We start from the raw sequence: 26,111 nt of genomic DNA, 5'->3' as shown, positions 1-26,111 counted from the left end.
GTAATGGGTTATCACCCCCAGGTTGATATGTGTTACTGTACCCTTATGACTCACTGTTATTCTGAGAAACTCTACACGTTTTGTGCATGTGAACAACACGTTGCGTGCACTTGAGCTGGGTGTGCCGCTAATGTACACAACCTTAGACAAAATTGGACACCGGAGTCTCTCGACACTGGCAGCCCCAGACCAAAGTCACGTGTTGTTTAGTCAGCGTGAACTCAGACCCACCCAATAGTAGTAGGACAATAAACAAGATATTATGCCACAAACACCTCTGGGACTGAGCCACGGTGATGATTTGGATATTGTGTTTGGAGGCAGGTGTTGTTGTGTGACAAACAAAATATGTTTTTGTGTTGTAGTGTGACAAAAGAAAAACAAGTATTTTCAAATTCAATGTTGAGCAACTGATAGGTCATTTTGTTCTGCTCAAATGCCAATTTCTGTTTCCCAAGTAATTTGGGCACATTTATTTTCCTCCAGTTTGAGTTATGCCAGTTGCAGGTGGCCATTATTGAAGTGAAACTGCTCTAACATAATGCTATTAGTCACGCCTTGAGTAATGTCACTTTTTTTCATTGAATTTTAGTTACTTGAAAGTGTTCTGCTCCCACTAAGTGAAGGTTGATCCAATAAAGTGCCAATACAGAAATTGATCTCCTTTTATTTATTTATTTATCTCCCACATTCATCTCTCCTTTCAAGGGGTCAGAAGAAATGCACTGGACAACAGATCAGATACCTTTCTGATTTTCACCCCTCGCAAATCTATGGCAATTTTAAGCAGGTGTTTGCCATTTCAAAGGAAAGGATAAGAGATTTTGTGGGAGGAAAATAACTATTAACTGTCATTTGTTTAGATACATCCCCCTCGTGATGGGCTGCATATGACTTCCTATGTCATGCTGTTATGAATAATGAAGCAGTGTGGTCACATGATAGTTCATAACACCCTCAGGCCTATCAAAAAAAAAATCAGGGCTATATTCACCATAGCAAAATAGTGTTTAGTGTTTTTCAACAGAAAATGAAAAACAAGCTGTTCTTATTGGACAGAACTAGGTAGTCCCTCCCTGTTTTCTTCCGTTTGGTGCCTAATGAACACGGCTCAGGCCCTCTAACTTTCTCACTTAATCTGATAACAGGCTGCTGTAGTGTACTTTTGTAAGCCTTATCCCTTCCAGTGATTGAATAAAAAGACTCTGGCTCAGATAGTTATGTTTCCCTCGCAAGCTGTCTGTCTTCAGTGATAGCTGGTGTGATACTGTAGCTCGCAGGCAAACCACATTCATTCACATACTTTTATTTCAGGATTGGGTTAAGAATAGTTGAGGTAGAATTGCATGCAACACAAATAATACAACTGCTATTTAAGGACTTAAAAGTCAACACCATTTATTAATAGTAAACATGAGACCATGCTAAAAGGCTTAGAAAATGTACACGGACATCGGCAGTAGTTCTTTCTCTAATGTACATGTAAATGACGCAAAATGCTCAAGCACCAGTAATAAGGTGTCTATTGAAGATAAAACACAGATTTTGCTATTCTCAAACACTTCTCTCTGTGTATTATGTACAAAGACTCGACTATAGTATCTCTAATGCACAGTAATTACCATGTTACCACCCACCACTCATTAGCTCAAATTCTCATATTTTCTGCTTCTGTTTTTCATGTTGCTCTCGTCTCTAGATGTGTCATTGGCAAATGCTGTCCAGTACCAGCACCCAAAATGTGATTTACAATCCACCTAAATTCATTTAGCATAAGACAACGTACACCAAACCTTTAAACAACTGATTTAACGTCTTCACTATTGGAGGGACACTATCCAGCTAAATGAGCCAAATAAACTTAGTTTCCCTCTTGGGGTGGCACAGTTCAGTTGTCTGTCTGAGTACCCCTTTACCTACCCCTCCCCAGCCCAGCCCTCCCCCAGCGGTTGCAGCAGTTTTGGTTTTGCCTGGCTGCTTGAGTCATGACTGGAGGCCACTGGTATTGTTGATAGCCTCCACATGCCTCCTCTCAGCACCAGTATGTCTCCACTCTGAGTGGTTAGTAAATGCAATAACACACCAGGCTGTACTGCTGTATTCAGTCAGGGGTTTTCCCTGATTCATACAATGATGGCATTATATCAACAGTCCCAAATGCTACAGACACATCTATTGACTGAAAGGAAAGATGAAATGAGTAGCCTCTTTTGCCCAAAAATACTGTATTACTGTATTACAAAATATGTACCACTGTTTGTGTGATAGTCCATCATAATCAAAGTCAAGTGCTAAATATGCAATTGCAAAAAGAGAGCATAAGATAGCATAATTCCCTCACTTATATTCCACCCTGCTCCTCACCCTCTGCCGATGCAGTTAAACCATTGACTGTATATGAATGTACAAAGCCATAGATGACGTCACACCATTTCCTATGTGAAGACTCGACGGTGCATTTGAAGCTCGGGTAATCTGCTTTAGTTTGCTAAAATGGAATCTCTTGGGGGGGATTCTCAAAACATAACATCGCAGTTCCTAATCCCAGAGGCGTGACTTCCGGGAACGCTTGCGAAACAGACCAAGCAGACCTGTCCGGGGTTTGTGAAGTTGATGAGAGAAGTGAAATTCTTTCTTAATTATATCGAAGGAGTCCCTTTTGAATTTGAGTGCCTGCAAATGCGCAGTTCGGCCCGAGACAACCGTTAGACCCGATGACGTCTTTCTGTGCATGAATTTCGCCATGACATCGCATACAATGTGATCGGGGATTTTATTGGGAGAAGCAGTTTCTGCATATCTTCCTACTGTGCTGTCTTTTGATAACATGCTCAGTTCGAGCTACTCCAGGAAGTGATGTTGCAGGCTAGCTCAGTGCTGCCCACTCTCATTGAGTATCTCAAGTTGAAGGCCCATTTGGGGTTGAAAACAATAGCATTCCCCACCGTCCTAAACAGCAGTATGATAGAAGATTATAGAGATGAATACTTGTGCAGCAAGAATCGTTTTTATGACCCCAGTATGAGAAAAGTGTCTTGAGTTTGCTTTAATTGTAACATAATCAACACTATTATAGAGTGTATACATTAAATTGTAGAGGCATAATAAATATTTTTGCTGAGTTATTTTGAAATCCCTGACAAAAATACAATGAACATCATGGTAGATCATTCCAAAACTGACAGTTTGGTAGTTTTGACTATTTTCATCTATTAAAAATACAGTATCTCATGTAGCATTGGCAACTGCGAATAAAGTTCTCCACACAGTATATAAAAGTTGTGCGAAAAGCCATTATAGAAGAAGACAACCACCCCAAAATGTATATATGATTGAGAACAACCAAAACACACACACGTAAGCACACACCAAAGTGTTTTGTGTAATACATCTCTGTCCATTCAAGTAGAATGAGCCGAAATGTTGATTGGCTGCTCTCCGCCTTACTCTACCCTCAATAGTGGTATCAGCATCATCATGGGCCTCTTTTTTTCTTCTTTTACATTTCCCATCAGACCTTCTGCCAGTGCTGGAAGGAGGGTGAGCCTATCTGTAGCCCCACAAAGAACACCTGGTAGCGGTGCTTCCACATGACAAAGGCCCCCAGGGCACACACCAGGGCCTGGGTCAGGTTCAGGGCAATCTGAAGCAGGAAGTACAACTTCAGGGTGCCTGTGACCTCTCCGCAGTCGCTGACTCCCGCGTAGGTGAAGGTCCTGGCGATTGGGTCGTGGGGGTCCAGGGTGCACACGCAGTCATCTCCCACCTCCAGGCAGCTGAATCCGTTGGTCTGAGCATAATGGTGGCCAGAGAAGGCCATGACCAGGACAGAGAGGACCAGGCCCACTGTGCACAGGATGAAGTACAGCAGCTGGAGGAGGAGAGGAGAGGACGTGAGCTTGTGTTTTGTGGTGTAGTGAATCATAGCATAGCTAAGCATAGTGGGGGACAAATACTTAGAGGGAGGTCATCCTTAAGGACCACTGCAGGGTCATATTTAGCACCAAATTATATAAATGTTTTGAAACAGAGGACAGACTACCAATAACAACGATATTTCAAATATTTTTCTGTGTTTGAGCCTGAACATGACCCTGGTTGTCTACACTGGGGCTAAGATGACTGGAGCTCTATGTCTTTACTCAGCTTACTGTAGCACATTAAATGACTGATTGAAGTGGCTTAAGTGTTAGCAGGCCATAGTGAACCAGGTATGCCTACTCTCTAGCCATATCAGTTTCCAATCCAAATAGGTTTCTGTCTGCTAACGATTATCTCCCCTCAAAGCAGCCAAGAAATACCTGCAGATCCTGGCTACCGGCCTGACAGAGCATAACTGTCTTAAACGGGAACTTCACCGTTTTTTTAACCTCATATTCATTATGTCCACCACCGCAGCACCATACCAGTGTTTCCGTATTTGAAAACCTAAATGTAGTCAATTAGCTTAGATAAGGAAATCACCCCCTATGATGTCATCAGGGGTCATTTTCAAAAGAATTCAGTTATTTTCACACAAAAAAACATTCTAGTTGAAAAGGAGGACTGACTGCATTAAGTAGACATTGTTCCTGTGAGACTCCCCTGCAGCCTCCCACTGTCCCTTTATCCATATGGTATGTATTTGTCTTTGTATAGGTAACTGCCAAAATAAAGGAAACACTTGAGTAAATGAGGGACAAAGTCTGGTTACGGAGTTAATTAAGCAATTAACATCTCAGCATGCTTAAGGTCATGTATAAAAATGCCCAGTTGCCCATATTTTGCTGGAAGAAATTATCTCGGGGACTTTGAAAGAGGTGGTGTGTGTGTGTGTGTGTGTGTGTGTGTGTGTGTGTGTGTGTGTGTGTGTGTGTGTGTGTGTGTGTGTGTGTGTGTGTGTGTGTGTGTGTGTGTGTGTGTGTGTGTGTGTGTGTGTGTCGCCAGATCTCAACCCATTTGAACACTTATGGGAGATTCTGGAGAGGCACCTGTGTTTTCCAGCACCATCAAAAAAACACCAATGATGTAATTTCTTGTGGAAGAATGGTGTCGCATCCCTCCAATAGAGTTCCAGACACTTGTAGAATCTGTGCCAAGGCACATTGAAACTGCTTTGGTGGCCCAACGCCTTACTAAGACACTGTTGGTGTTTCCTTTACTTTGGCAGGTGCCTGTATGTCCACATTGAGTAAACGGGGTCTAAAATACAGCTTGACAATGTGCAAGAGTGTCTTTGTGTGGTTTATGTAATTACAGTGTACAATCCAAATAACACTAGCCCTTCATCTAAATCAACAGGTTATGTAACAGTGCCCTGATTCGCACTGTATTTACACTCCGTTACATGCTGCCTATAGCATTACGTAATGTTTGATGCTTGCTTGATTTGAAATGGCGTTTAAAAAAATGTAAACGCCTGTGAAATATGGAGAACGTCATGAGATGTATTGTACTGCCAACTGTTGTACATAAATTACATAAAAAGAAGAGCAACACAAAGCCTTTCATATATCGCTGTACTCAATGTTATGGTGTGCTATGAACTTTAAGAAGACATAAAGAAACGAAAAATAGGGAGAATATTTTGTTGCGTACAATTGCACCACTGATTGTATTACTTTTCAAATGTATTGTTCAGTTCACGTTATATCTACTTCACTATCATTTTGAGTGGAGGAAGTCCACCTTTGAAAATACTGTGTGTGTACACAGCTCAGTCACGCTGGACAAACAGTGGTATTCCTACTCTAATTGATTGGACATTCCAACTGCCTACATTGTCTGGCCAATTAAACGAGACAATTCATGTCCAATAACTGTGCCCATGTACCCATAGGCCTCCTGCAGGGCCTTGCTAGTAGGCATGCTGTGCTCTGCATTTCTCTCTATGGCCCTATACTATACATATAGTATCACATTCAAGGTGCAACCATACAACCCGAGTCAGACCTGGGTTCAAATTGTATTTTAAATATTTTATCTGAGTTTTATTGAGGTTGCCTGTTGCAATGGAACTATACTGAACCAAAATATAAAACAACATGTAAAGTGTCGGTCCCATGTTTCATGAGCTGAAATAAAAGATGCCAGACATTTTCCATATGCACAAAAAGCTTCTTTCTCTAAAATGTTTAACACAAATGTATTTAAGTCCCTGTTAGTTAGCATTTCTCCTTTGCCAAGATAATGCATCCACCTGACAGGTGTGACATAGCAAGAAGCTAATTAAACAGAATGATCATTACACAGGTGCACCTTGCTGGGGACAATAAAAGGCCCGTTTTGTCAAACAATGTCACAGATGTTTCGTTTTGAGGGAGCGTGCAATTGGTGTGCTCACTGCAGGAATATCCACCAGAGAATTGAATGTTCATTTCTATACCATAAGCCGCCTCTAACATCGTTTTAGAGAATTTGGCAGTACGTCCAACCGGCCTCACAATCGCAGACCACGTATAACCACGCCAGGCCTCCACATCTGGCTTCTTCACCTGCAGGATCATCTGAGACCAGCCACCTGAGGAACTGATAATACTGTGGGTTTGCACAACCAAATCATTTCTGCACAAACTGTCAGAAACTGTCAGAAACCGTCTCAGGGAAGCTCCTTAGCAGGGTCTTGACCTGACTGCAGTTCGGCGTCTTAACCGACTTCAGTGGGCAAATACTCACCTTCGATGGCCACTGGCACGCTGGAGATGTGTGCTCTTCACAGATGAATCCCGGTTTCCACTGTACCGAACAAATGGCAGACAGTGTGTATGGGGTTGTGTGGCTGAGTGGTTTGCTGATGTCAACCTTGTGAACAGAGTACCCAATGGTGGTGGTGGAGTTGGGGTTATGGTCAGGCATAAGCTATGGACAATGAACACAATTGCATTTGGTGATGGCAATGTGAATGCACAGAGATACCGTGACCAGATCCTAAAGCCCATTGTCATGCCATTCATCCTCCGCCATCATCTCATGTTTTCGCATGATAATGCACGGCCCCAATGTCGCTAGGATCTGTACACAATTCTTGGAAGCTGAAAATGTTCCTACATACTCACCAGACATGTTACCCATTGAGCACGTTTGGAATGCTCTGGATCGATGTGTACGATAACGTATTCCAATTCCCACCAATATCCAGCAACTTCGCACAGCCATTGAAGAGTGGGACAACATTCCACAGGCCTCAGTCAACAGTCTGATCAACTCCATGCGAGGGAGATGTGTCGCACTGCATGAGGCAAATGGTGGTCACACCAGATACTGACTGGTTTTCTGATCCACGCCCCACTTTTTTTTAAGGTGTCTGTGACTCACAGATTCATATCTGTATTCCCAGTCATGTGAAATCCATAGATTAGTGCCTAATTCATTGACTGATTTCCTTATATGAACTGTAACCCAGTAAAATCTTTGAAATTGTTACATGTTGCATTTATATTTCTGTCCAGTGTAATAGAATAGTCACAATGTGCAAACCTCACCCATCTGGCAGTACAGTTATTCTAAAACAAGTATTGTAAAGATTTTAAATAATGCTTGAACCCAGGTCTGCCTACAGTATGTCAATGTGGCAATCAATGTTCTCTGTGTTGTAGTATATTGGCCCTACACATTAATCTAAATCAGATGAACTGACTCTAACTACAACCTGGTTGATTTGAATGAGACGGGCATGTGTTTGATAATGAATGGCATTCTCCTGAATAAACATGACTAATTGTCCCATTAGAGAGAGTTTGCCTTGGTCTCTGCTCAGTTGGACAGGAAATTATGTCAGAGGGCATGTGGGTCTCACTTTGGCGATGAATTGCATGGAGGTCCTCTCATCTGGTACGTAGGTGATGCAGTATAGGAGGAAGCCTAGCAAGGAGACCACACACAACTAGAGAAACAGAACACAGGGGAAATGGATTTAGTGGGGTTTATTCTCTGACTTAAATGCTTTGCAAATATATACCTGTATGCATGCATGCTCATTAAAGTCTTACGGTGCATTATAACTGCATCATAATGCATTATACCTGCATGCTTTTTATTTTCTGCATGGCATATGTGTTATTGGGAAACTGAAACCATTCGGATCTGATAAACAGATACTCATCCCAGGATTTGATCTGCTGATACCAAGTGTTGCCATGGTTTTCTAACACACACACACACACACACACACACACACACACACACACACACACACACACACACACACACACACACACACACACACACACACACACACACACACACACACACACACACACACACACACACACACACATATATACAAGCAAGCCTCTTATCTTATTTGCAGCCGAGGGGCTTTTTCAACCCTCTTCAAGCTGTTTATCCCAAGTTAGCTATTGAAATTGTGCACTTTTAGCATCATATTGTCCAAATTGTCATCTGATAACATTATCAATGCTATGGCAAATTAAGTAGTTTTCCTCCTTTTTTGCGATAACACACTATTACAGTCTTGTGACTAACATGCAGCATCTAACTTAATTGTTTTCCCCAGGTTCTTAAGCGGTCAGGAATCAGAATTCTCTAGAAGGATCTTGGTGACCTCCGTATTTGTTACCGGGTCGTGAGTCACGTGAGGACAGAACCCGAGATGGATGTACCCTGTGTGAGCTGAGATGCTTCCGATTGCAGACATCTGTACACACTGTAATTAGGGCATACAGGAAGCTGAGAGAAAACAACTTGTTTTTTTCCTCTACAGAAATGCAAACTTGAAGAATCTCACATGGATTACAAGATTATGTTAAAGAAATGCTCACTACCATACATTGCCTAGAAAAACAATACTAGATTAGACTGTATGAGAACATACCTAGTCAAGCCTCTGTGTTATCATTAGTAGGCCTCTTTAGCCTTGGGGCTTAAAGGGTTCATCGTTGTACTTCCTATAGATTATATATGGAAATGCTGTGTGTTATGTAAGTTATATTACTTCTAACCCTGTGAGACCCAAGCATAGATCCTAATGAGGAAAATGTTTTTTATTACCCTTCAGAAATACACTACGTAACCAAATGATGTTGACCTGCTCATCAAACATCTCATTCCAAAATCATGGGCATTAATATGGAGTTGGTGCCCCCTTTGCTGCTATAACAGCCTCCACTCTTCTGGGAAGGCTTTCCACTAGATGTTGGAACATTGCTGCGGGGACTTTAGGCCTGGCTCGCAGTCGGCATTCCAATTTTACATTTACATTTACATTTAAGTCATTTAGCAGACGCTCTTATCCAGCGCGACTTACAAATTGGTGCGTTCACCTTATGACATCCAGTGGAGCAGCCACTTTACAATAGTGCATCTAAATATTTTAAGGGGGGGGTGAGAAGGATTACTTTATCCTATCCTAGGTATTCCTTAAAGAGGTGGGGTTTCAGGTGTCTCCGGAAGGTGGTGATTGACTCCGCTGTCCTGGCGTCGTGAGGGAGTTTGTTCCACCATTGGGGGGCCAGAGCAGCGAACAGTTTTGACTGGGCTGAGCGGGAACTGTACTTCCTCAGTGGTAGGGAGGCGAGCAGGCCAGGTGGATGAACGCAGTGCCCTTGTTTGGGTGTAGGGCCTGATCAGAGCCTGGAGGTACTGAGGTGCCGTTCCCCTCACAGCTCCGTAGGCAAGCACCATGGTCTTGTAGCGGATGCGAGCTTCAACTGGAAGCCAGTGGAGAGAGTGGAGGAGCGGGGTGACATGAGAGAACTTGGGAAGGTTGAACACCAGACGGGCTGCGGCGTTCTGGATGAGTTGTAGGGGTTTAATGGCACAGGCAGGGAGCCCAGCCAACAGCGAGTTGCAGTAATCCAGACGGGAGATGACAAGTGCCTGGATTAGGACCTGCGCCGCTTCCTGTGTGAGGCAGGGTCGTACTCTGCGGATGTTGTAGAGCATGAACCTACAGGAACGGGCCACCGCCTTGATGTTAGTTGAGAACGACAGGGTGTTGTCCAGGATCACGCCAAGGTTCTTAGCGCTCTGGGAGGAGGACACAATGGAGTTGTCAACCGTGATGGCGAGATCATGGAACGGGCAGTCCTTCCCCGGGAGGAAGAGCAGCTCCGTCTTGCCGAGGTTCAGCTTGAGGTGGTGATCCATCATCCACACTGATATGTCTGCCAGACATGCAGAGATGCGATTCGCCACCTGGTCATCAGAAGGGGGAAAGGAGAAGATTAATTGTGTGTCGTCTGCATAGAAATGATAGGAGAGACCATGTGAGGTTATGACAGAGCCAAGTGACTTGGTTTATAGCGAGAATAGGAGAGGACCTAGAACAGAGCCCTGGGGGACACCAGTGGTGAGAGCGCGTGGTGAGGAGACAGATTCTCGCCACGCCACCTGGTAGGAGCGACCTGTCAGGTAGGACGCAATCCAAGCGTGGGCCGCGCCGGAGATGCCCAACTCGGAGAGGGTGGAGAGGAGGATCTGATGGTTCACAGTATCGAAGGCAGCCGATAGGTCTAGAAGGATGAGAGCAGAGGAGAGAGAGTTAGCTTTAGCAGTGCGGAGCGCCTCCATGATACAGAGAAGAGCAGTCTCAGTTGAATGACTAGTCTTGAAACCTGACTGATTTGGATCAAGAAGGTCATTCTGAGAGAGATAGCGGGAGAGCTGGCCAAGGACGGCACGTTCAAGAGTTTTGGAGAGAAAAGAAAGAAGGGATACTGGTCTGTAGTTGTTGACATCGGAGGGATCGAGTGTAGGTTTTTTCAGAAGGGGTGCAACTCTCGCTCTCTTGAAGACGGAAGGGACGTAGCCAGTGGTCAGGGATGAGTTGATGAGCGAGGTGAGGTAAGGGAGAAGGTCTCCGGAAATGGTCTGGAGAAGAGAGGAGGGGATAGGGTCAAGCGGGCAGGTTGTTGGGCGGCCGGCCGTCACAAGACGCGAGATTTCATCTGGAGAGAGAGGGAGAAAGAGGTCAGAGCACAGGGTAGGGCAGTGTGAGCAGAACCAGCGGTGTCGTTTGATTTAGCAAACGAGGATCGGATGTCGTCGACCTTCTTTTCAAAATGGTTGACGAAGTCATCTGCAGAGAGGGAGGAGGGGGGATTCAGGAGGGAGGAGAAGGTGGCAAAGAGCTTCCTAGGGTTAGAGGCAGATGCTTGGAATTTAGAGTGGTAGAAAGTGGCTTTAGCAGCAGAGACAGAGGAGGAAAATGTAGAGAGGAGGGAGTGAAAGGATGCCAGGTCCGCAGGGAGGCGAGTTTTCCTCCATTTCCGCTCAGCTGCCCGGAGCGCTGTTCTGTGAGCTCGCAATGAGTCGTCGAGCCACGGAGCGGGAGGGGAGGACCGAGCCGGCCTGGAGGATAGGGGACATAGAGAGTCAAAGGATGCAGAGGGAGGAGAGGAGGGTTGAGGAGGCAGAATCAGGAGATAGGTTGGAGAAGGTTTGAGCAGAGGGAAGAGATGATAGGATGGAAGAGGAGAGAGTAGCGGGGGAGAGAGAGTGAAGGTTGGGACGGCGCGATACCATCCGAGTAGGGGCAGTGTGGGAAGTGTTGGATGAGAGCGAGAGGGAAAAGGATACAAGGTGGTGGTCGGAGGGTTGAGGTCAGGGCTCTGTGCAGGCCAGTTAAGTTCTTTCACACCGATCTCGACAAACCATCTCTGTATGGATCTCGCTTCCTGCATAGGGGCATTGCAAATTTGGAAGCACAGAATCGCCTGGGATGACATTTTAAGCGTTAAGATTTCCCTTCACTGTAACTAAGGGGCTTAGCCCAAAATATGAAAAACAGCCCCAGACACTTATTCCTCCCTCACTAAACTTTACATTAGGCATTGAAGCAGGTAGCATTCTCCTGGCATCCGCCAAATCCCGATTCGTCCGTCAGAGTTCCTGATGGTGAAGCGTGATTCATCACTCCAGAGAACCCGTTTCCAATGGCGGCGATCTTTACACCACCCCAGCCGAGGTTTGGCATTGCGCATGGCTATTCTAGGCTTGTGTGCGTGCGGCTGCTCGGCCATGGAAAGCCATATCATGAAGCTCCCAACAAACAGTTCTTGCTCTGTTTAGCTTTCAGAGGTATTTTGGAACTTGGTATGAGTGTTGCAACCGAGGACAGCTTATTTTTACGCGCTTCAGCACTCGGCACTCCCATTCTGTGAGCTTGTGTGGCCTACCATGTCGCAGCTGAGCCTTTGTTGCCCCTAGACGTTTCCAGTTCACAATAACAGCACTTACAGTTGACTGGGGCAGCTCTAACAGGGCAGGAATTTGATGAACTGACTTGTTGGAAAGGTGGCATCCTAGGACGGTGCCACATTGAAAGTTACTGAGCTCTTCAGTAAGCCATTCTACTGCCAATGTTTGTCTATGGAGATTGCATGGCCATGTGCTCGATTTTATATACCTGTCAGCAAAGGGTGTGGCTGAAATAGCCGAATCCACTCATTTAAAGGGGGAACACACTTTTCTATATATAGTGTAATTGTAATAGGCCTCTGATTATGAAAATAATCAGTTTTTTAAACTTCAAGTTTGTTTAAAAAATGCAACATTTATCTTCAATGGTAGGAAAATGTGTGTTAATAAAGAAAATAGAGAAATTCTGTTAAAATCACATCAAATGGATAAAAAGCATTGCCATATAACACTGAAATGAAGTCCTATTTTGTCTGAAATAGCCAAATTGATCAATTCGATCATCCACATTTTTATATTTCACTATCAAAAACATATATATTTTGAAAGGATCGACTATTTGGTGGGTTTTGTATAAATGGAGAATGTCCACTGTAACTTACCTGTAATAATATTTGTTTGTCCATTCTGGATTAATGTAGAGAGAGAGCCTCCTATTTTACTTCTTTACCATAAAATTAATGCTCGTCAAAGGCAGTATTCTTACCTCGTATACTACACACACAAAAAACTAACACATTTTTGTTCTTTTGATGTGTAGAGGGGACATCAAAGTACCTCTTGAAGTATTTTGTTGTCCATATTTACAGAATTTTGAAGGAGAACAATCTCTAATAGTCTATTAGTTTGGCAAGTTTAGTCTCCTCAGTTTGGCAACCCTTTAATCCCAATGTTGTGTTTTTGCAACACTTACAAAACTACCTTTAGCTCTGGCTCAGAATGTTTATCAATTAATATTTTTTTACATTAATCACTTTATCTTAGAGAAGACAGGAAAAAATATTTCTAGTCATTTACTTGCATGGATAGCCTACAACATATGCTTGCGTAAGGGGGCCAGTATGGTCTTATACAAGTCTGCAGGTTTCTAACGTTTCAGAGGCTACTGATGCCACAATAATCACACAACAAATACTACTAAGAGATACATCTGGGTCTAAGGAGATGCACTATGTAGTGTTTAACATGATTTTTGAGTTTAGGACCTGTACATGATGCAATTGAGGAAATATTGCATTTTTACAACATTGGGTCTCATACAGTAATAACAGTAGAGTATAAGGGCAATGTAAAGTAAAGTGCTACCTTCAGTTTTTTTTCAGTATTATTTGCTTTATTTGTCTGTAGACATTAGCAAACTAAAGGATCAGGGTAAGAGGCTACTGCCCCACAGCTCTGACTGGCATTCTAGAGTTGTTGTTGTCTTGCCATGACTACAGTTGCCTTGACTACAGTTGCCTTGACTACAGTTGGGGGAAAGTTTGAAACTTATAGAAGGGTCTTCCACGAAATGAGTGCTATTTGCGTCCCTTGGATATTTTAAGTAGAAATTGTGCACCAATATTGACATTTCAAATGAAGACCACACAGAGAATTCGATAAATCTGATTTTTAATATGAATAAATGCTTGCTGAAGTGCTCAAATTCAGCATTTTGACATGTCCCTCTGTCAACCCTCTGTCACTTCTAGGAAGGTTTTTACCAACTTAATTGCAAAGGTTTCCCCATCATTGTAAATCCCTAGTTATTTTGTTGCTTTAACAAATTCATTTCTGAAGATTAATATTTACTTAATGTGATTAGTGATTACGTCTGTCCCTCATTTTAAGGTCAACCCTGCTACGTGAACTCTCGTCTTAATAGGGTGAAACTATTTGTTTTTAAATATTTATATCAAAAGAAACATTGAACATCTAATTGTCAAATCATAGAATAAAAGCGTGAGCTGTTCCAACTCTTTTTGGACATTTTCTGGTGTTTTGTGGTGGAAAACTGAGTGGGTTGTAACACAATCCTGTTACCCATAGATAGACAGTCTGGAAATGTTTTAACAATAAATACAAAATTGTGAAGCTTGCATTCAATTGCCACTCCCTGTTGCACACAACAATCTTCCATTTCCCCTGCCACAATGGGATTTATGGCCGATTTAAGAAGAAATCATAAACCTTGTTAGTCAACCCTGTTACTTTATTTGGCAATTAATATGCACTTACTATCCTTTTCTTTTTTTTATTTAATGGAAAACGTGTTTTTATGAATGTCAACTTTGACAGAAAGTATAAATGAGATGAAATCAAATGTTTCTTTTGACCAAGTTACACTCCTTAAAAGGCACCGAAGTGGTAGAATGACCTAGAAACTCTTTAGGCGAGTTAACTCTTTCTACAGGAGATCGATCTAATCAACAGTAAGAGAGTGAGGGAGCCAATGTGAAAATAACATCAAGCTAATTGGTAGCAGTCAACATGTTGACATTTAGAATGTCACCCAATTTGTTGGACGAGACTGAGGGAGGTTCACGTGGGTCATCCATTAGGAAAACAAGGCAACTTTTAACCTGAAACTGGATCATAATTGTTATTTATGGTATCATTAGTTATTTTTTTGCCTGGCCAGAAATAAAATAACGCTATATGGAAAACTACAGCCACTGCATGTCACTGCACGGCACACTATGCTCCATATTGAATAAGGAGTACATCTGAAATCATTCCCTATGTAAAACCACATGGCTCTAGTAAATGACTATGAGTCATCCTATCCATGTGGCATGTTTATCTCTGAGTCATAGGAGGCGGGGAACTTTCCCATTAAAACACAAGTTGAAACAGCTATAGAAAAGGCTGTAAAGCATGATAAACAACCCTTATTTTGAGTTTAGATGTAACTAATGTAAGATAATGTGTGAATAGAGATATACGACTCGGCTGATAAGTATGTATGTGTAGATGCAGTGAGGGCAAGGTGGACATACAGTAGGGACAAAGTCTGAGTAGAAGGACATATGGCGTACAAATTGAAGAGGTATCTTTGTGTTGAGACAAAGATGGCAATGAGGAGACAAGATGTTGATGAGGAGGACAAACGTCTGTGTGGCCAAGCCATAGTTGAAGTCGGAAGTTTACATACACCTTAGAGAAATACATTTAAACTCAGTTTTTCACAATTCCTGACATGTAATCCTAGTAAAGATTCCTGGTCTTAGGTCAGTTAGGATCACCACTTAATTTTAAGAATGTGAAATGTCAGAATGATAGTAGAGAGAATGATTTATTTCAGCTTTTATTTCTTTCATCACATTCCCAGTAGGTCAGAAGTTTACATGCACTCAATTAGTATTTGGTAGCATTGCCTTTAAATTGTTTAACTTGGATCAAAAGTTTTGGGTAGCCTTCCACAAGCTTCCCACAATAAGTTGGGTGCATTTTGGCCCATTCCTCCTGACAGAGCTGGTGGACCTGAGTCAGGTTTCTAGGTCTCCTTGCTCGCTCATGCTTTTTCAGTTCTGCCCACACATTTTCTATAGGATTGAGGTCAGGGCTTTGTGATGGCCACTCCAGTACCTTGACTTTGTTGTCCTTAAGCCATTTTGCCACAACTTTGGAAGTATGCTTGCGGTTATTGTCCACTTGGAAGACCCATTTGCAACCCAGCTTTAACTTCCTGACTGATGTCTTGACATGATTCTTCAATATAGTTCAATATAGTTCCTCGTGCAGCAAAGCACCCCCACAACATGATGCTGTCACCCCCGTGCTTCTCGGTTGAGATGGTGTTCTTCCGCTTGCAAGCCTCCCCCTTTTTCCTCCAAACATAACGAAGGTCATTATGGCCAAACAGTTCCCATTTTTGTTTCATCAGACCAGAGGACATTTCTCCAAAAAGTACCATATTTGTCCCCATGCTTGGGGTCATTGTCCATTTGGAAGACCCATTTGTGACCAAGCTTTAACTTCCTGACTGATGTCTTGACATATTGCTTCAATATATCCAAGTTTCTAAAGCCATGACATCATTTTCTGGAATATTTCAAGCTGTTTAAAGGCACAGTCAACTTAGTGTATGTGAACTTCTGATTCACTAGAATTGAGATACATTGAGTTATAATAGAAATAATCTGTCTGTAAACAATTATTGCAAAAATTACTTGTGTCATGCACAAAGTAGATGTCCTAACCGACTTGCCAAAATTATAGTTTGTAAACAAGAAATTTGTGGAGTGGTTGAAAAACGAGTTTTAATGTCTCCAACCTAAGTGTATGTAAACTTCCGACTTCAACTGTACATACTGTATGTGTTTATACACATCATTAGGCCATGCATGCAATGAAGATAGGACCATTCTGCAACATTCTGGGAGATGAGGCAGTACAACCCAGTGTGCATTGTAGGTTACCATGCACACTCATGGTAGGTAGAGTATCAGGACAACAATAATGGCCATGTTGAGTGTGCATGCCTGTAGATACACAAGGCTGCATTGGGTTGTTAGACAATTCGGACGAGGATCCATGCAGTCACGTAGTGAGGTGAGTTGAAGATGGACATAAGGACCTAAGTCAGTTAAGGCAAAGGCCCATGCAGCTACAACAGTGGCACAAGGCCATATTAAGTGTCCATGCATACAGAAAGACGAGACGGGTCCATGCTTACAATGATGCCGGCCCAGTGTGGTGTCTCCCTGGCCAGGAGCGAGGGGCTGATGGTGACCATGAGGAAGGCCACGGCTGTGATGGCCACCCCCAGCAGCAGCTGCAGCAGGGCAATGAGCAGGGGGAAGCGACAGCCACAGCACTTGTGGGCATCCTCGGGCGCTGGGCCTCCCTCCTCTGCTTTCCCCCCTTTCTTCTCCTGGAGGGGGGGCGCTCCTCCGCTCTTCTCCCCTCCTCCAGATCCCTTCTTTCCTTCTCCCATTCTTCACCTTCTGCCTTGAGATGAGACTAGCGCGTATTCTTCAGCTCCTTGGGAAGTTGTTTTCTCTTTCTCTTTTCTCACTCTTTCCTTTCCCGTTTCTTTGTCAGTGTCTTACCGTTGTGCTGTCTGTCAGTGTGCTACCCTGCTCCCTGCCACGCCCCCCGTTCCCTTCCCCTCTCTGCTCAGGGTTCCTCTCAGTATTAGCCCAGCTCGGCTGCTAGGCTATTTGGAACCAGAGAAGGCTCTGAACTAATATGGAAAACATTTAGGGCAGATTCCTGGAGCGGCTCTGGGCGCCACATATAGCAGTGCAGCAGCACACTGTGGAGTAAAAGAAGAGGAGGAAGGGGGGAGGGGGCAGAGAAGACACAAGGGGGGACTCCAACACACGATCAGAAGCACCCCTGTGAACAGACATTAACATAGAAAATGAAGGATGCTTGTTTTAACATGAAATAAAAAATCAAGTTCAGTGGCAGTTGGGTCTATGGGTTAAAGGAAGATTGGCACAGAGGTCGTCACCCACGTCATTCTCAAATGAGAGTGGTTGGATCACTGTTGTCTGCACCATTACACGCACAGTACGGCCAAGTGCTGGAAGCCAAAGTCACATGATTTAGTGGAAGAAGTAATGTGATCGGGAGACATGTGAGGGCATTACTATAGCTATGATCCTCTATTAAAATGATCAAAACATGGATTAATTGGTCCAATTACAGTTCAGCCTCTAGGGTATATAAGAAATTTGGGGGTATTTTATTAAATAGCTATGCCAAACTAATGGAATAAGTTATTACATATTATTATATGGTTTCAGAGAAGCCAGGGACAGAAGATTTTCCCAGACGTCATGTGACTTGACCAGGAAAAACTATTGGGATTATAACCTATGGAATCCAGCATTTTTATCTGGTCAGGTCACATGGTTAAGGAAAACTCTTATGGCCCAAAGATGTTGGTTACCTATCCCAGAAACTTAATACACAGCTAGCACATAACTTTCTGACAACCAGGTGTTTCTTAGCTGGGAATTCAGTAGTTACGCATCTAATTAGCATAATAAAGAAATCCCCGTAAAAATCGGTCAGTTTAAGCTAGAGATATCAGTTTGCATTGGATGTGTCTCAATCCACCGCATTCGCCTAAATCGCCCTTCCGCATCTGCGGTAAAAGGTGACAGAGCTACAGCAGTGTTTTTTGGACCATGAGACATCCTGAAAATCGGTCTTCTCACAAAACCGTTTGAATGGTTTGTGGAAAGAGGACTCTCACGAACATTATGGTGTTTTCAGATTTGCACTACAACCCCACAAGTGTCTTGGGACTCGTCTGAAGTCAGTTCAGCCGATCTGCCAAATTCTGTCTGTAGCGTCCAAACAGTTTGGGCTACACACTCTGTGGAAAGGTGAGACTCTCCTATATGTCAGTTGTTTTGTTCTAGAATTCCCACAGGCCTCACAAGATTCATCTGAAGGTCTCCTGGTACCAGTTGAAAGAAATGAATGGAAGTCTACACTGCATTTGGAAAGTATTCAGACCTCTTCACTTTTTCCACATGTTGTTACATTACAGCCTTATTATAAAATTGATTAAATCATGTTTTCCCCTCATCAATCTACATACAATACCCCATATTGACAAAACAAAAACAGGTTTGTATAGATTTTTGCAAATCTATTCAAAATGTTAAAAACTGAAATAAACATTTACACAAGTATGCCGACCCTTTACTTTGTTGAAGCACCTTTGGCAGCAAATACAGACTTGAGTCTTCTTGGGTATGACGCTACAAGCTTGGCACACCTGTATTTGGGGAGTTTCCCCCATTCTTCTCTGCATATCCTCTCAAGCTCTGTCAGGTTGGATGTGGAGCGTCGCTGCACAGCTATTTTCAGGTATCTCCACAGATGTTCGATCGGGTTCAAGTCCGGGCTCTGGCTGGGCCAGTCAAGGACATTCAGAGACTTGTCCCGAAGCCACTCCTGCGTTGTCTTGGCTGTGTACTTAGGGTCGTTGTCCTGTTGGAAGGTGAACCTTCTCCCCAGTCTGTGGTCCTGATCACTCTGGAGCAGGTTTTCATCAAGGATCTCTCTGTACTTTGCTCCGTTCATCTTTCCCTCGATCCTTTCCCTCGTCTCCTAGTTCCTGCCATTGAAAAAAATCCCACAGCATGATGCCGCCACCACCAAGCTTCATCTTAGGGATGGTACCAGGTTTCCTCCAGATGTGATGCTTGGCATTCAGGCCAAGCATTCAGACCAGAGAATATTGTTTCTAATGTTCTGAGAATCCTTTAACTTCCTTTTGGAAAACTCCAAGTGGGCTGTCATGTGCCTTTTACTGAGGAGTGGCTTCTGTCTGGTCATTCAACCATAAAGGCCTGATTGGTGCAGTGCTGCAGAGATGGTTGTCCTTCTGGAAGGTTCTCCCATCTCAACAATGGAACTCAGGAGCTCTTTCAGAGTGACCATCGGGGGCCTCCTGAGTGGCGCAGCGGTCCTAGGCTGTATCGCATTCAGCCGCGACCAGGAGACCCATGAGGCGGTGCACACTGGCCCAGCGTCGTCCGGGTTAGGGGAGGGTTTGGCTGGCTGGGATGTCCTTGTCCCATCGCGCTCTAGCGACTCCTTGTGTCGGGCTGGGCGCATGCACGCTGACTTCGGTCACCAGCTGTATGGTGTTTCCACTGACACATTGGTGCGGCTGGCATCCGGGTTATGCGAGCAGTGCGTCAAGAAGCAGTGCGGCTTGGCAGGGTCGTGTTTCGGAGGACGCATGGCTCTCGACCTTTGCCTCTCCCGAGTCCGTATGGGAGTTGCAGCGATGGGACAAGACTGTAACTACCAATTGGATATCATTAAAAAGTTTGAAAAATATATATATATACATATATCAATATATTCATTTTAAAATAAAATATAAAAAGGGTGACCATTGGGTTCTTGGTAACCTCCCTGACCCCAAGGCCCTTCTCCCCTGATTGCTCAGTTTGGCCAGGCGGTCAGCTCTAGGAAGAGTCTTGGTGGCTCCAAACTTCTTCCATAAAAGACTGATGGAGGCCACTGTGTTCTTGTTTTTGCTTTGTCATCATGGGGTATTGTGTGTAAATTTATGAGGATTAAAAAAAAACTATTTTAGATGAAGGTTGTAACGTAACAAAATGTGTAAAAAGTCCAAAAAAAGTATCTGTTGTGAATATGTTATGCAGGTGTTTGTATGGGCTGATAGCAATAAGCCCTGGGTGTTGCTTTGGGTTTTACCTCTGTCAACGGCAGCATCAATGTTATGTTGCGTGGTCTGTCCACTATGACTCGGGAAAGCATGCAGTTTATTTGGCTACAGATAACAGATATGTAGGAACATCACAAGGTGGTGAAAGTGCACGCGGTGATTTATGCTCCTTTCCAAGAGACATTATGATCGATGCTTGGCTGCCGATTGACAAATAAAAATAATCTTGCTATTTTCTTTTGTCCATAATTATTTCATCATGTACGCTATCCTTCCTGCACTGTAGGCTATCTAGTTATTGGCTAAAGCATGCCAACACCAGAGGGGGCACATTCACTATAAAATGCAGATGGAAACTTGTTTTTTTTTTGTTACTGAAGTTTATATTAAAGAGATTGTTCACCCAAATTACACAATTACACTGGTTTCCTTGCCCTTTATGCCTTCTGTGTGACAGCAATCCATGTTTTGGTTTAGTTTCCCTGGCAGTGGCTGGCACTGTTTCCAAATGTTAACGTTTTAGCATTCAATTGTGGCACAAATCCCATTCAAGTCATGGGAGCGATATTGGCATTTTTCGCGCATCATGTTCAAATCATCCATAAATTACTTTGGTGAGCTTCACAATACAGTTTAGATACTTTCGGATGATTTGGATATGATGCCTAAAAAAAATTATTGAATGGGATTTGTGCCACAAATGCTAAAATGTTAGCATCTGGAAACAGTGTCAGGAACACTAAACCAAAGCATGGATTACTGTCATACCTTGTCCATAGACTATTTACAGGGTAAGGAAACCAATACGTCATTTGGGTGAAGTATCCCTTAAATGTCTCTATAGCTAGGTGTTACATGGTATATTACATTGCCAGTGTAAGTATACTGAAGCTGCTTGGTTATATGGTGAAACCTGTTTTAAGTTAGTGTCACAGTGTCTTGGCAGTAGGCTACACCATTTGCCTATGTATTACTAACAACATAACATCTTTATTACATATTTATAATAGTGCAAGTTTATTTCTTCCTATGATCTCCAAAGTATCAATATTGGATCTTAATAAAAACGACATGTCACTTAGTAAAACATGTTTCAATAGCCAAGCATGCATAAGTTAACACATATAATTGTTTCTCTTCTCACATGGGCCATGTTCACATTATCTTCGTGTGCTCAACAATAATGTAGCCTAATTGTAATGCATTATGCATAGCACAATGACACGATTGCATACATTGTTACGAATTTGTTCATTGGAAGATGTCTACACGGATGAATAAGGAACTGCTGCGCACATTTTTGTGTAGCCTACTCAGACAGTGTCATGGTTACTGAAAACACACCTCAGGGCGGCTGGCGGGCTGAGAGGCTCAGCGCGAGAAGGGATGAGCAGCCTACCTCGCCCCCCGGATGTGTGTGTGTGTGTGTGTGTGTGTGTGTGTGTGTGTGTGTGTGTGTGTGTGTGTGTGTGTGTGTGTGTGTGTGTGTGTGTGCGCGCGCGTGCGTGCGTGCGTGCGTGCGCGCGCGTCGCATTCAGGTACATGGTCAAAGCAGAGCTCAATTGGATGAGGATGTGCACCGGTAGAACGGACATGATATAATAAACAATTATTTCAGTCGTTTGACTATGACATTTAACTCCAATAGAATACCATACATTAATAGATATGTCTTATTTTGCATTGCCATAGAAACGGGCTGTGACGTAGCCTACTAGACCGGGTCTTGCAAAGGTCTTAATTACCGGACGTTGTGCTGGTGCAGTTTACACGTGAGTTGGAGCTGTTCCGACTCGAGACGCGCGTGCGCTGTGCACTCTCGCACAAACTGCTCGAAAGTGGCAGTTGAGGAAAATAGACAGCATTCTAAAGCGCAGCACTATCGAGAATAGTCGCCGTGTAACATCTTCCCAAACCTTCTCTGTCTGCTGGTTTTGGAATAACAAACATTGTAAAGACAAAGTGGAATAGCCTACCGACAAGTTATGGATGAAAGAATACCGCGTCTGCAAGACAGACAATTTACTGATCATGAACATTTTTTAGGGTAATAATTTCATTTTTAGGACAGTATTAGATGATCACCCTTGGTACCTTTATAACTATGTGACTATCCTGCCCTCTTTCTTTATTTCAGGTTGGAATACTCCTCACTCTACATGTGTAAATCGAAAAGAGGACTGAAGCGCGAAGATGGCAAGGTATGCGCTCATTTAGTCTGGTTTGCATCTCAATACAATGTCTGATAGCTAACAAGTCATTGTAGGATAACACAACTGTCTTGACTATGTGGCACTTGATGTAGAATGAATCTAACACTGTCATTCGTTTCTGTGGTCCTAATCGAATATATCTATCTTATTGTTCCCAGGACGCGTACAAGTTACCACACCGATTGATAGAGAAGAAGAGGAGAGACAGAATCAATGAATGTATCGGACAGCTGAAGGATTTGTTACCCGAACATCTCAAATTGACGGTAAGCTTTTGCAATTATGAAGGATGATGTGTAGCCTAATAATGTGTGTTTTTATGCGACTGTTTCGTTAAATGATTGTTGAGTAATTGGATATCATGTTGTTCTCTTTCAGACGCTCGGGCATTTGGAGAAAGCGGTTGTTCTCGAGTTAACTTTGAAGCATTTAAACGCGTTGACTGCAGTCACTGAGCAACAACACCAGAAGATTATTGCTTTGCAGAATGGTAAATTGTTACATAACCTCCAGCGACTTCAATTTTGGACTTTTAGGTTTCTCTACATAGACTACTTTGGGTTTAGAGTTGAGCTTGGATAGACTATGCGTAAAAGTTATTGTAGCCTAACTCAAATTCGATAGGCCTATTGGTTGTGTTCTCACAGTTGATTACGATTAAATCATGTACTGTAAATTGTGTCGTTTCTAACTTTTTCAGGGGATCGATCGATGAAGACGTCCGTTCACGCTGATTTGGATGCGTTCCACTCCGGGTTCCAAGCATGTGCCAAAGAGGTCCTGCAGTACCTCAACAAGTTCGAGAACTCGAATACGCGCGAGCAGCGGTGCGCGCAGCTCATCAACCACTTGCACAAAGTATCTGCGCAATTTCAGCCTAGTGCGCCACTGCTCCATTCCCAGCAACCTGCCGGAGACGTGCTGGAGCGCGATGTCCAGAAAGCTGAAATCCAAGCCGGACATGACCGCGTATCGGTCATACAGAGGAGCCACGGGGAGCTTAACGAGAATGACACAGACACAGACAGTGGATACGGGGGTGAGGCGGAAAAGACCGATGGGAATAAAGGATGTGACCGTAGCAAAGCAGTGAAGATAAAGCAGGAGTTCGGGGATGAACGCGCAGCCAAAAAAACGAAGATGAACTGGGCTGGAAACGGTACGACGGGCGCAGACACGACCACCAGACCTGACCTGGCCTTTATGAACTCTTTGATGGGAATAACTGGTTTGGGACAGCAGACTCCATTTTGCATGCCTTTTTACTTCATCAATCCCTCTGCAGCGGCGACTTACATGCCGCTATTCGACAAAAGTAACCTAGAGAAGTTTGTGTACCCTGCTGCGGCAGCAGCAGCTCTCTCAGCCCCGTTTCCATGGTTATACCCCGGCCTTAACTCACACGCTTCGGCAACTGCAGCGGCTGCCGCAGGTGCTTTCGCCGGCATGTCGACAGAGAAGAGCTCCGGATTCGGTTCCAACTCCAAGCACTCTCTCTCTGACGACAGTGACATGTCAAACGTGGAGCCGGGCTCACCTGAGGAGAGGGAGGACAACCCTGAGAATGATGTTGATTATGATGATGATGATGATGTTGATGATGATGATGATGATGATGATGGTATTAGGGAAGGACTCCCCAGACAATGAAAATGACTGTACATAATGAAGATAACATTAGATTTTTATTTCTTGTAAAAACGGTCTAATTTACCTGTGTAGCCTATATCCTAATTGGATCTACATTCTGCATATTATTTTGTTTAGGATTTTCTGATAGCTGTCTGTTTTTACCTGAAATGATTGTCATTGATAGTAGGAGTTTCGAGACAAGTTTCACAATTGAATTTCTCCTTTATTTTGGCCAGGCAGGGGGAAGTTGTGACAGTTTGTGCCTTTTGCACTTAATGCAAGAGTAATCTGAATGATAATCGACAATGATTGACACTAACAACATGCACACATCTGGTATTACTACAGTCCTAGGGTATATTGAGCTGGAGTTAGTTTTTCCATTGACACAACCTTTAAAACTGGCAATATCAGTGCCAAAACATCAAGATAAACATTCTGCTCCTATGCGCAGTATTGTCCTCAGATCCCCAATCAGATACTAGTCACATTGGATGTATGGAGTTGCAAATGACCTCTACCAAGGTTAGAATCAACATTGCTGACTGACTACAGTATGACTAATGGTGATAGATGTATGACTAATGGTGATAGATGTGTTTTGATCCATTTCCTTGTACATATGCACTAAATTGACCCCCCCCCCCCCCCATACACACACAAATGTCTAACTAACTGGATACATGACTACGTATTATGTAACTCCCTATCCAGGCCAACATGTTTTGATTTGTCTATTTAGTCTTCTGGAATTTTCAATCACCTCCTCAAATAAGTTTTTCTGACTGCTGATATTCGGCATATTGAAAAGAAGCACTTCATTGGAAGATGCTGTTTTATGACAATTGACAATTATGTCCCTGATTGGTTGGCATCTCTGCACACATAATGAGACACCGCGGGACCTGTCGGCTACCTCCAGCAAAATGATACTAGGTATGATAGCACCTTATAGAACTTTGATATTGAATGTAACTACCTGTGTATTTCTTAGCTCTGGAAGTCTGTATGTATAGGATTAACGTGTAGTTCTTTACTATTTGAGAGATAAAGTGCACTTGTTTCTGCCTTTGGAAAATCCCCCCTGTCCCCTCCCAACACTCACTTTCCAACTATTCTAGTCTATCACTGTATCTATTTTTAGAAAATCACTAAACTAGAGGGCAGACATTTTACTCCAGACTGTACAGACTGTCAATGTGTTTGAAGAACCAGATACTAGGCTACTACAGATATTGAAGCTTTTTAGTGATTTTGTGCAGAACTTATAAGCCACTAATCATAGCTCGTTTTGGGGTAATAAGTCTTATTGTACTTATACAGCTACATGATACAACTGATACTCAGCCTCAGAATGAAGAAGTAGCTGTAGTATCACATTCTAACACAAACACATACAGGATAGGCGTATGTAGATGGAGAGGTAACTTTGGTCGGGGACCGATAGTTCTGATAAATGTCCTTTTAAAAGAGATTCATTCCTGCAAATGTGGTGTTTATTGTGTGTTATGAGTTCCTTGTGTGAGTAACTACATATAATTTGCATACCCAGTGTTGCTTATTTTTAGCTTATGTTTATCAGCTCTTGCCTCAAATCCACTATGTTTTAAACCAGGGCTCTCCAACCCTATTCCCGAAGAGCTACTCTCCTGTAGGTTTTCGCTCCAACCCCAGTTTTAATTGACCTGATTCAGCCTATCAACCCGCTCATTATTAGAATCAGGTGCACTAGATTAGGGTTGGAGCAAAAACCTACGGGATGGTGGCTCTCCAGGAACAGGGTTGGAGAGGTTAAACTGTCTTCAAAAGTGGCACGTGTGTGTAAATCATTTTGTGAATATACTATGGAATATATGTCTGATGTCAATGTCCAAAAATATTTAACCGAGCAACTGTTGCACATTTCGTTAATGCTTTACACATATGGTGTTCTAAATTATTGCTGACAAATTGTAAAATAAATATCAGACCAAAAACCA

General features: G+C 43.1%; 2 protein-coding genes across 2 annotated transcripts; one reads left to right on the top strand and one right to left on the bottom strand.

Annotated features, from left to right (window-relative positions):
• Positions 1-1,381: 1,381 nt before the first annotated feature.
• Positions 1,382-17,358, bottom strand: sspn (sarcospan (Kras oncogene-associated gene)). Its single transcript, XM_046309944.1, has 3 exons — positions 16,796-17,358; positions 7,775-7,861; positions 1,382-3,871 (listed from the first exon to the last, which is right to left on the bottom strand). Exons 1-3 carry the CDS (start codon positions 17,054-17,056, stop codon positions 3,512-3,514), a joined length of 708 nt encoding a protein of 235 aa, XP_046165900.1. The 5' UTR covers positions 17,057-17,358; the 3' UTR covers positions 1,382-3,511.
• Positions 17,359-22,104: 4,746 nt separating this feature from the next.
• LOC124002498 (class E basic helix-loop-helix protein 41-like) lies at positions 22,105-26,111 on the top strand. The gene is made up of 5 exons (XM_046309931.1): positions 22,105-22,334; positions 22,425-22,488; positions 22,659-22,766; positions 22,879-22,990; positions 23,201-26,111. Exons 1-5 carry the CDS (start codon positions 22,273-22,275, stop codon positions 24,148-24,150), a joined length of 1,296 nt encoding a protein of 431 aa, XP_046165887.1. The 5' UTR covers positions 22,105-22,272; the 3' UTR covers positions 24,151-26,111.

Source organism: Oncorhynchus gorbuscha, linkage group LG02, assembly GCF_021184085.1.
Source record: "Oncorhynchus gorbuscha isolate QuinsamMale2020 ecotype Even-year linkage group LG02, OgorEven_v1.0, whole genome shotgun sequence".
NCBI lineage: Eukaryota > Metazoa > Chordata > Actinopteri > Salmoniformes > Salmonidae > Oncorhynchus > Oncorhynchus gorbuscha.
Note: the sequence above shows the minus strand (reverse complement) of the source record. Positions and strands in the feature narration are given on the sequence as shown.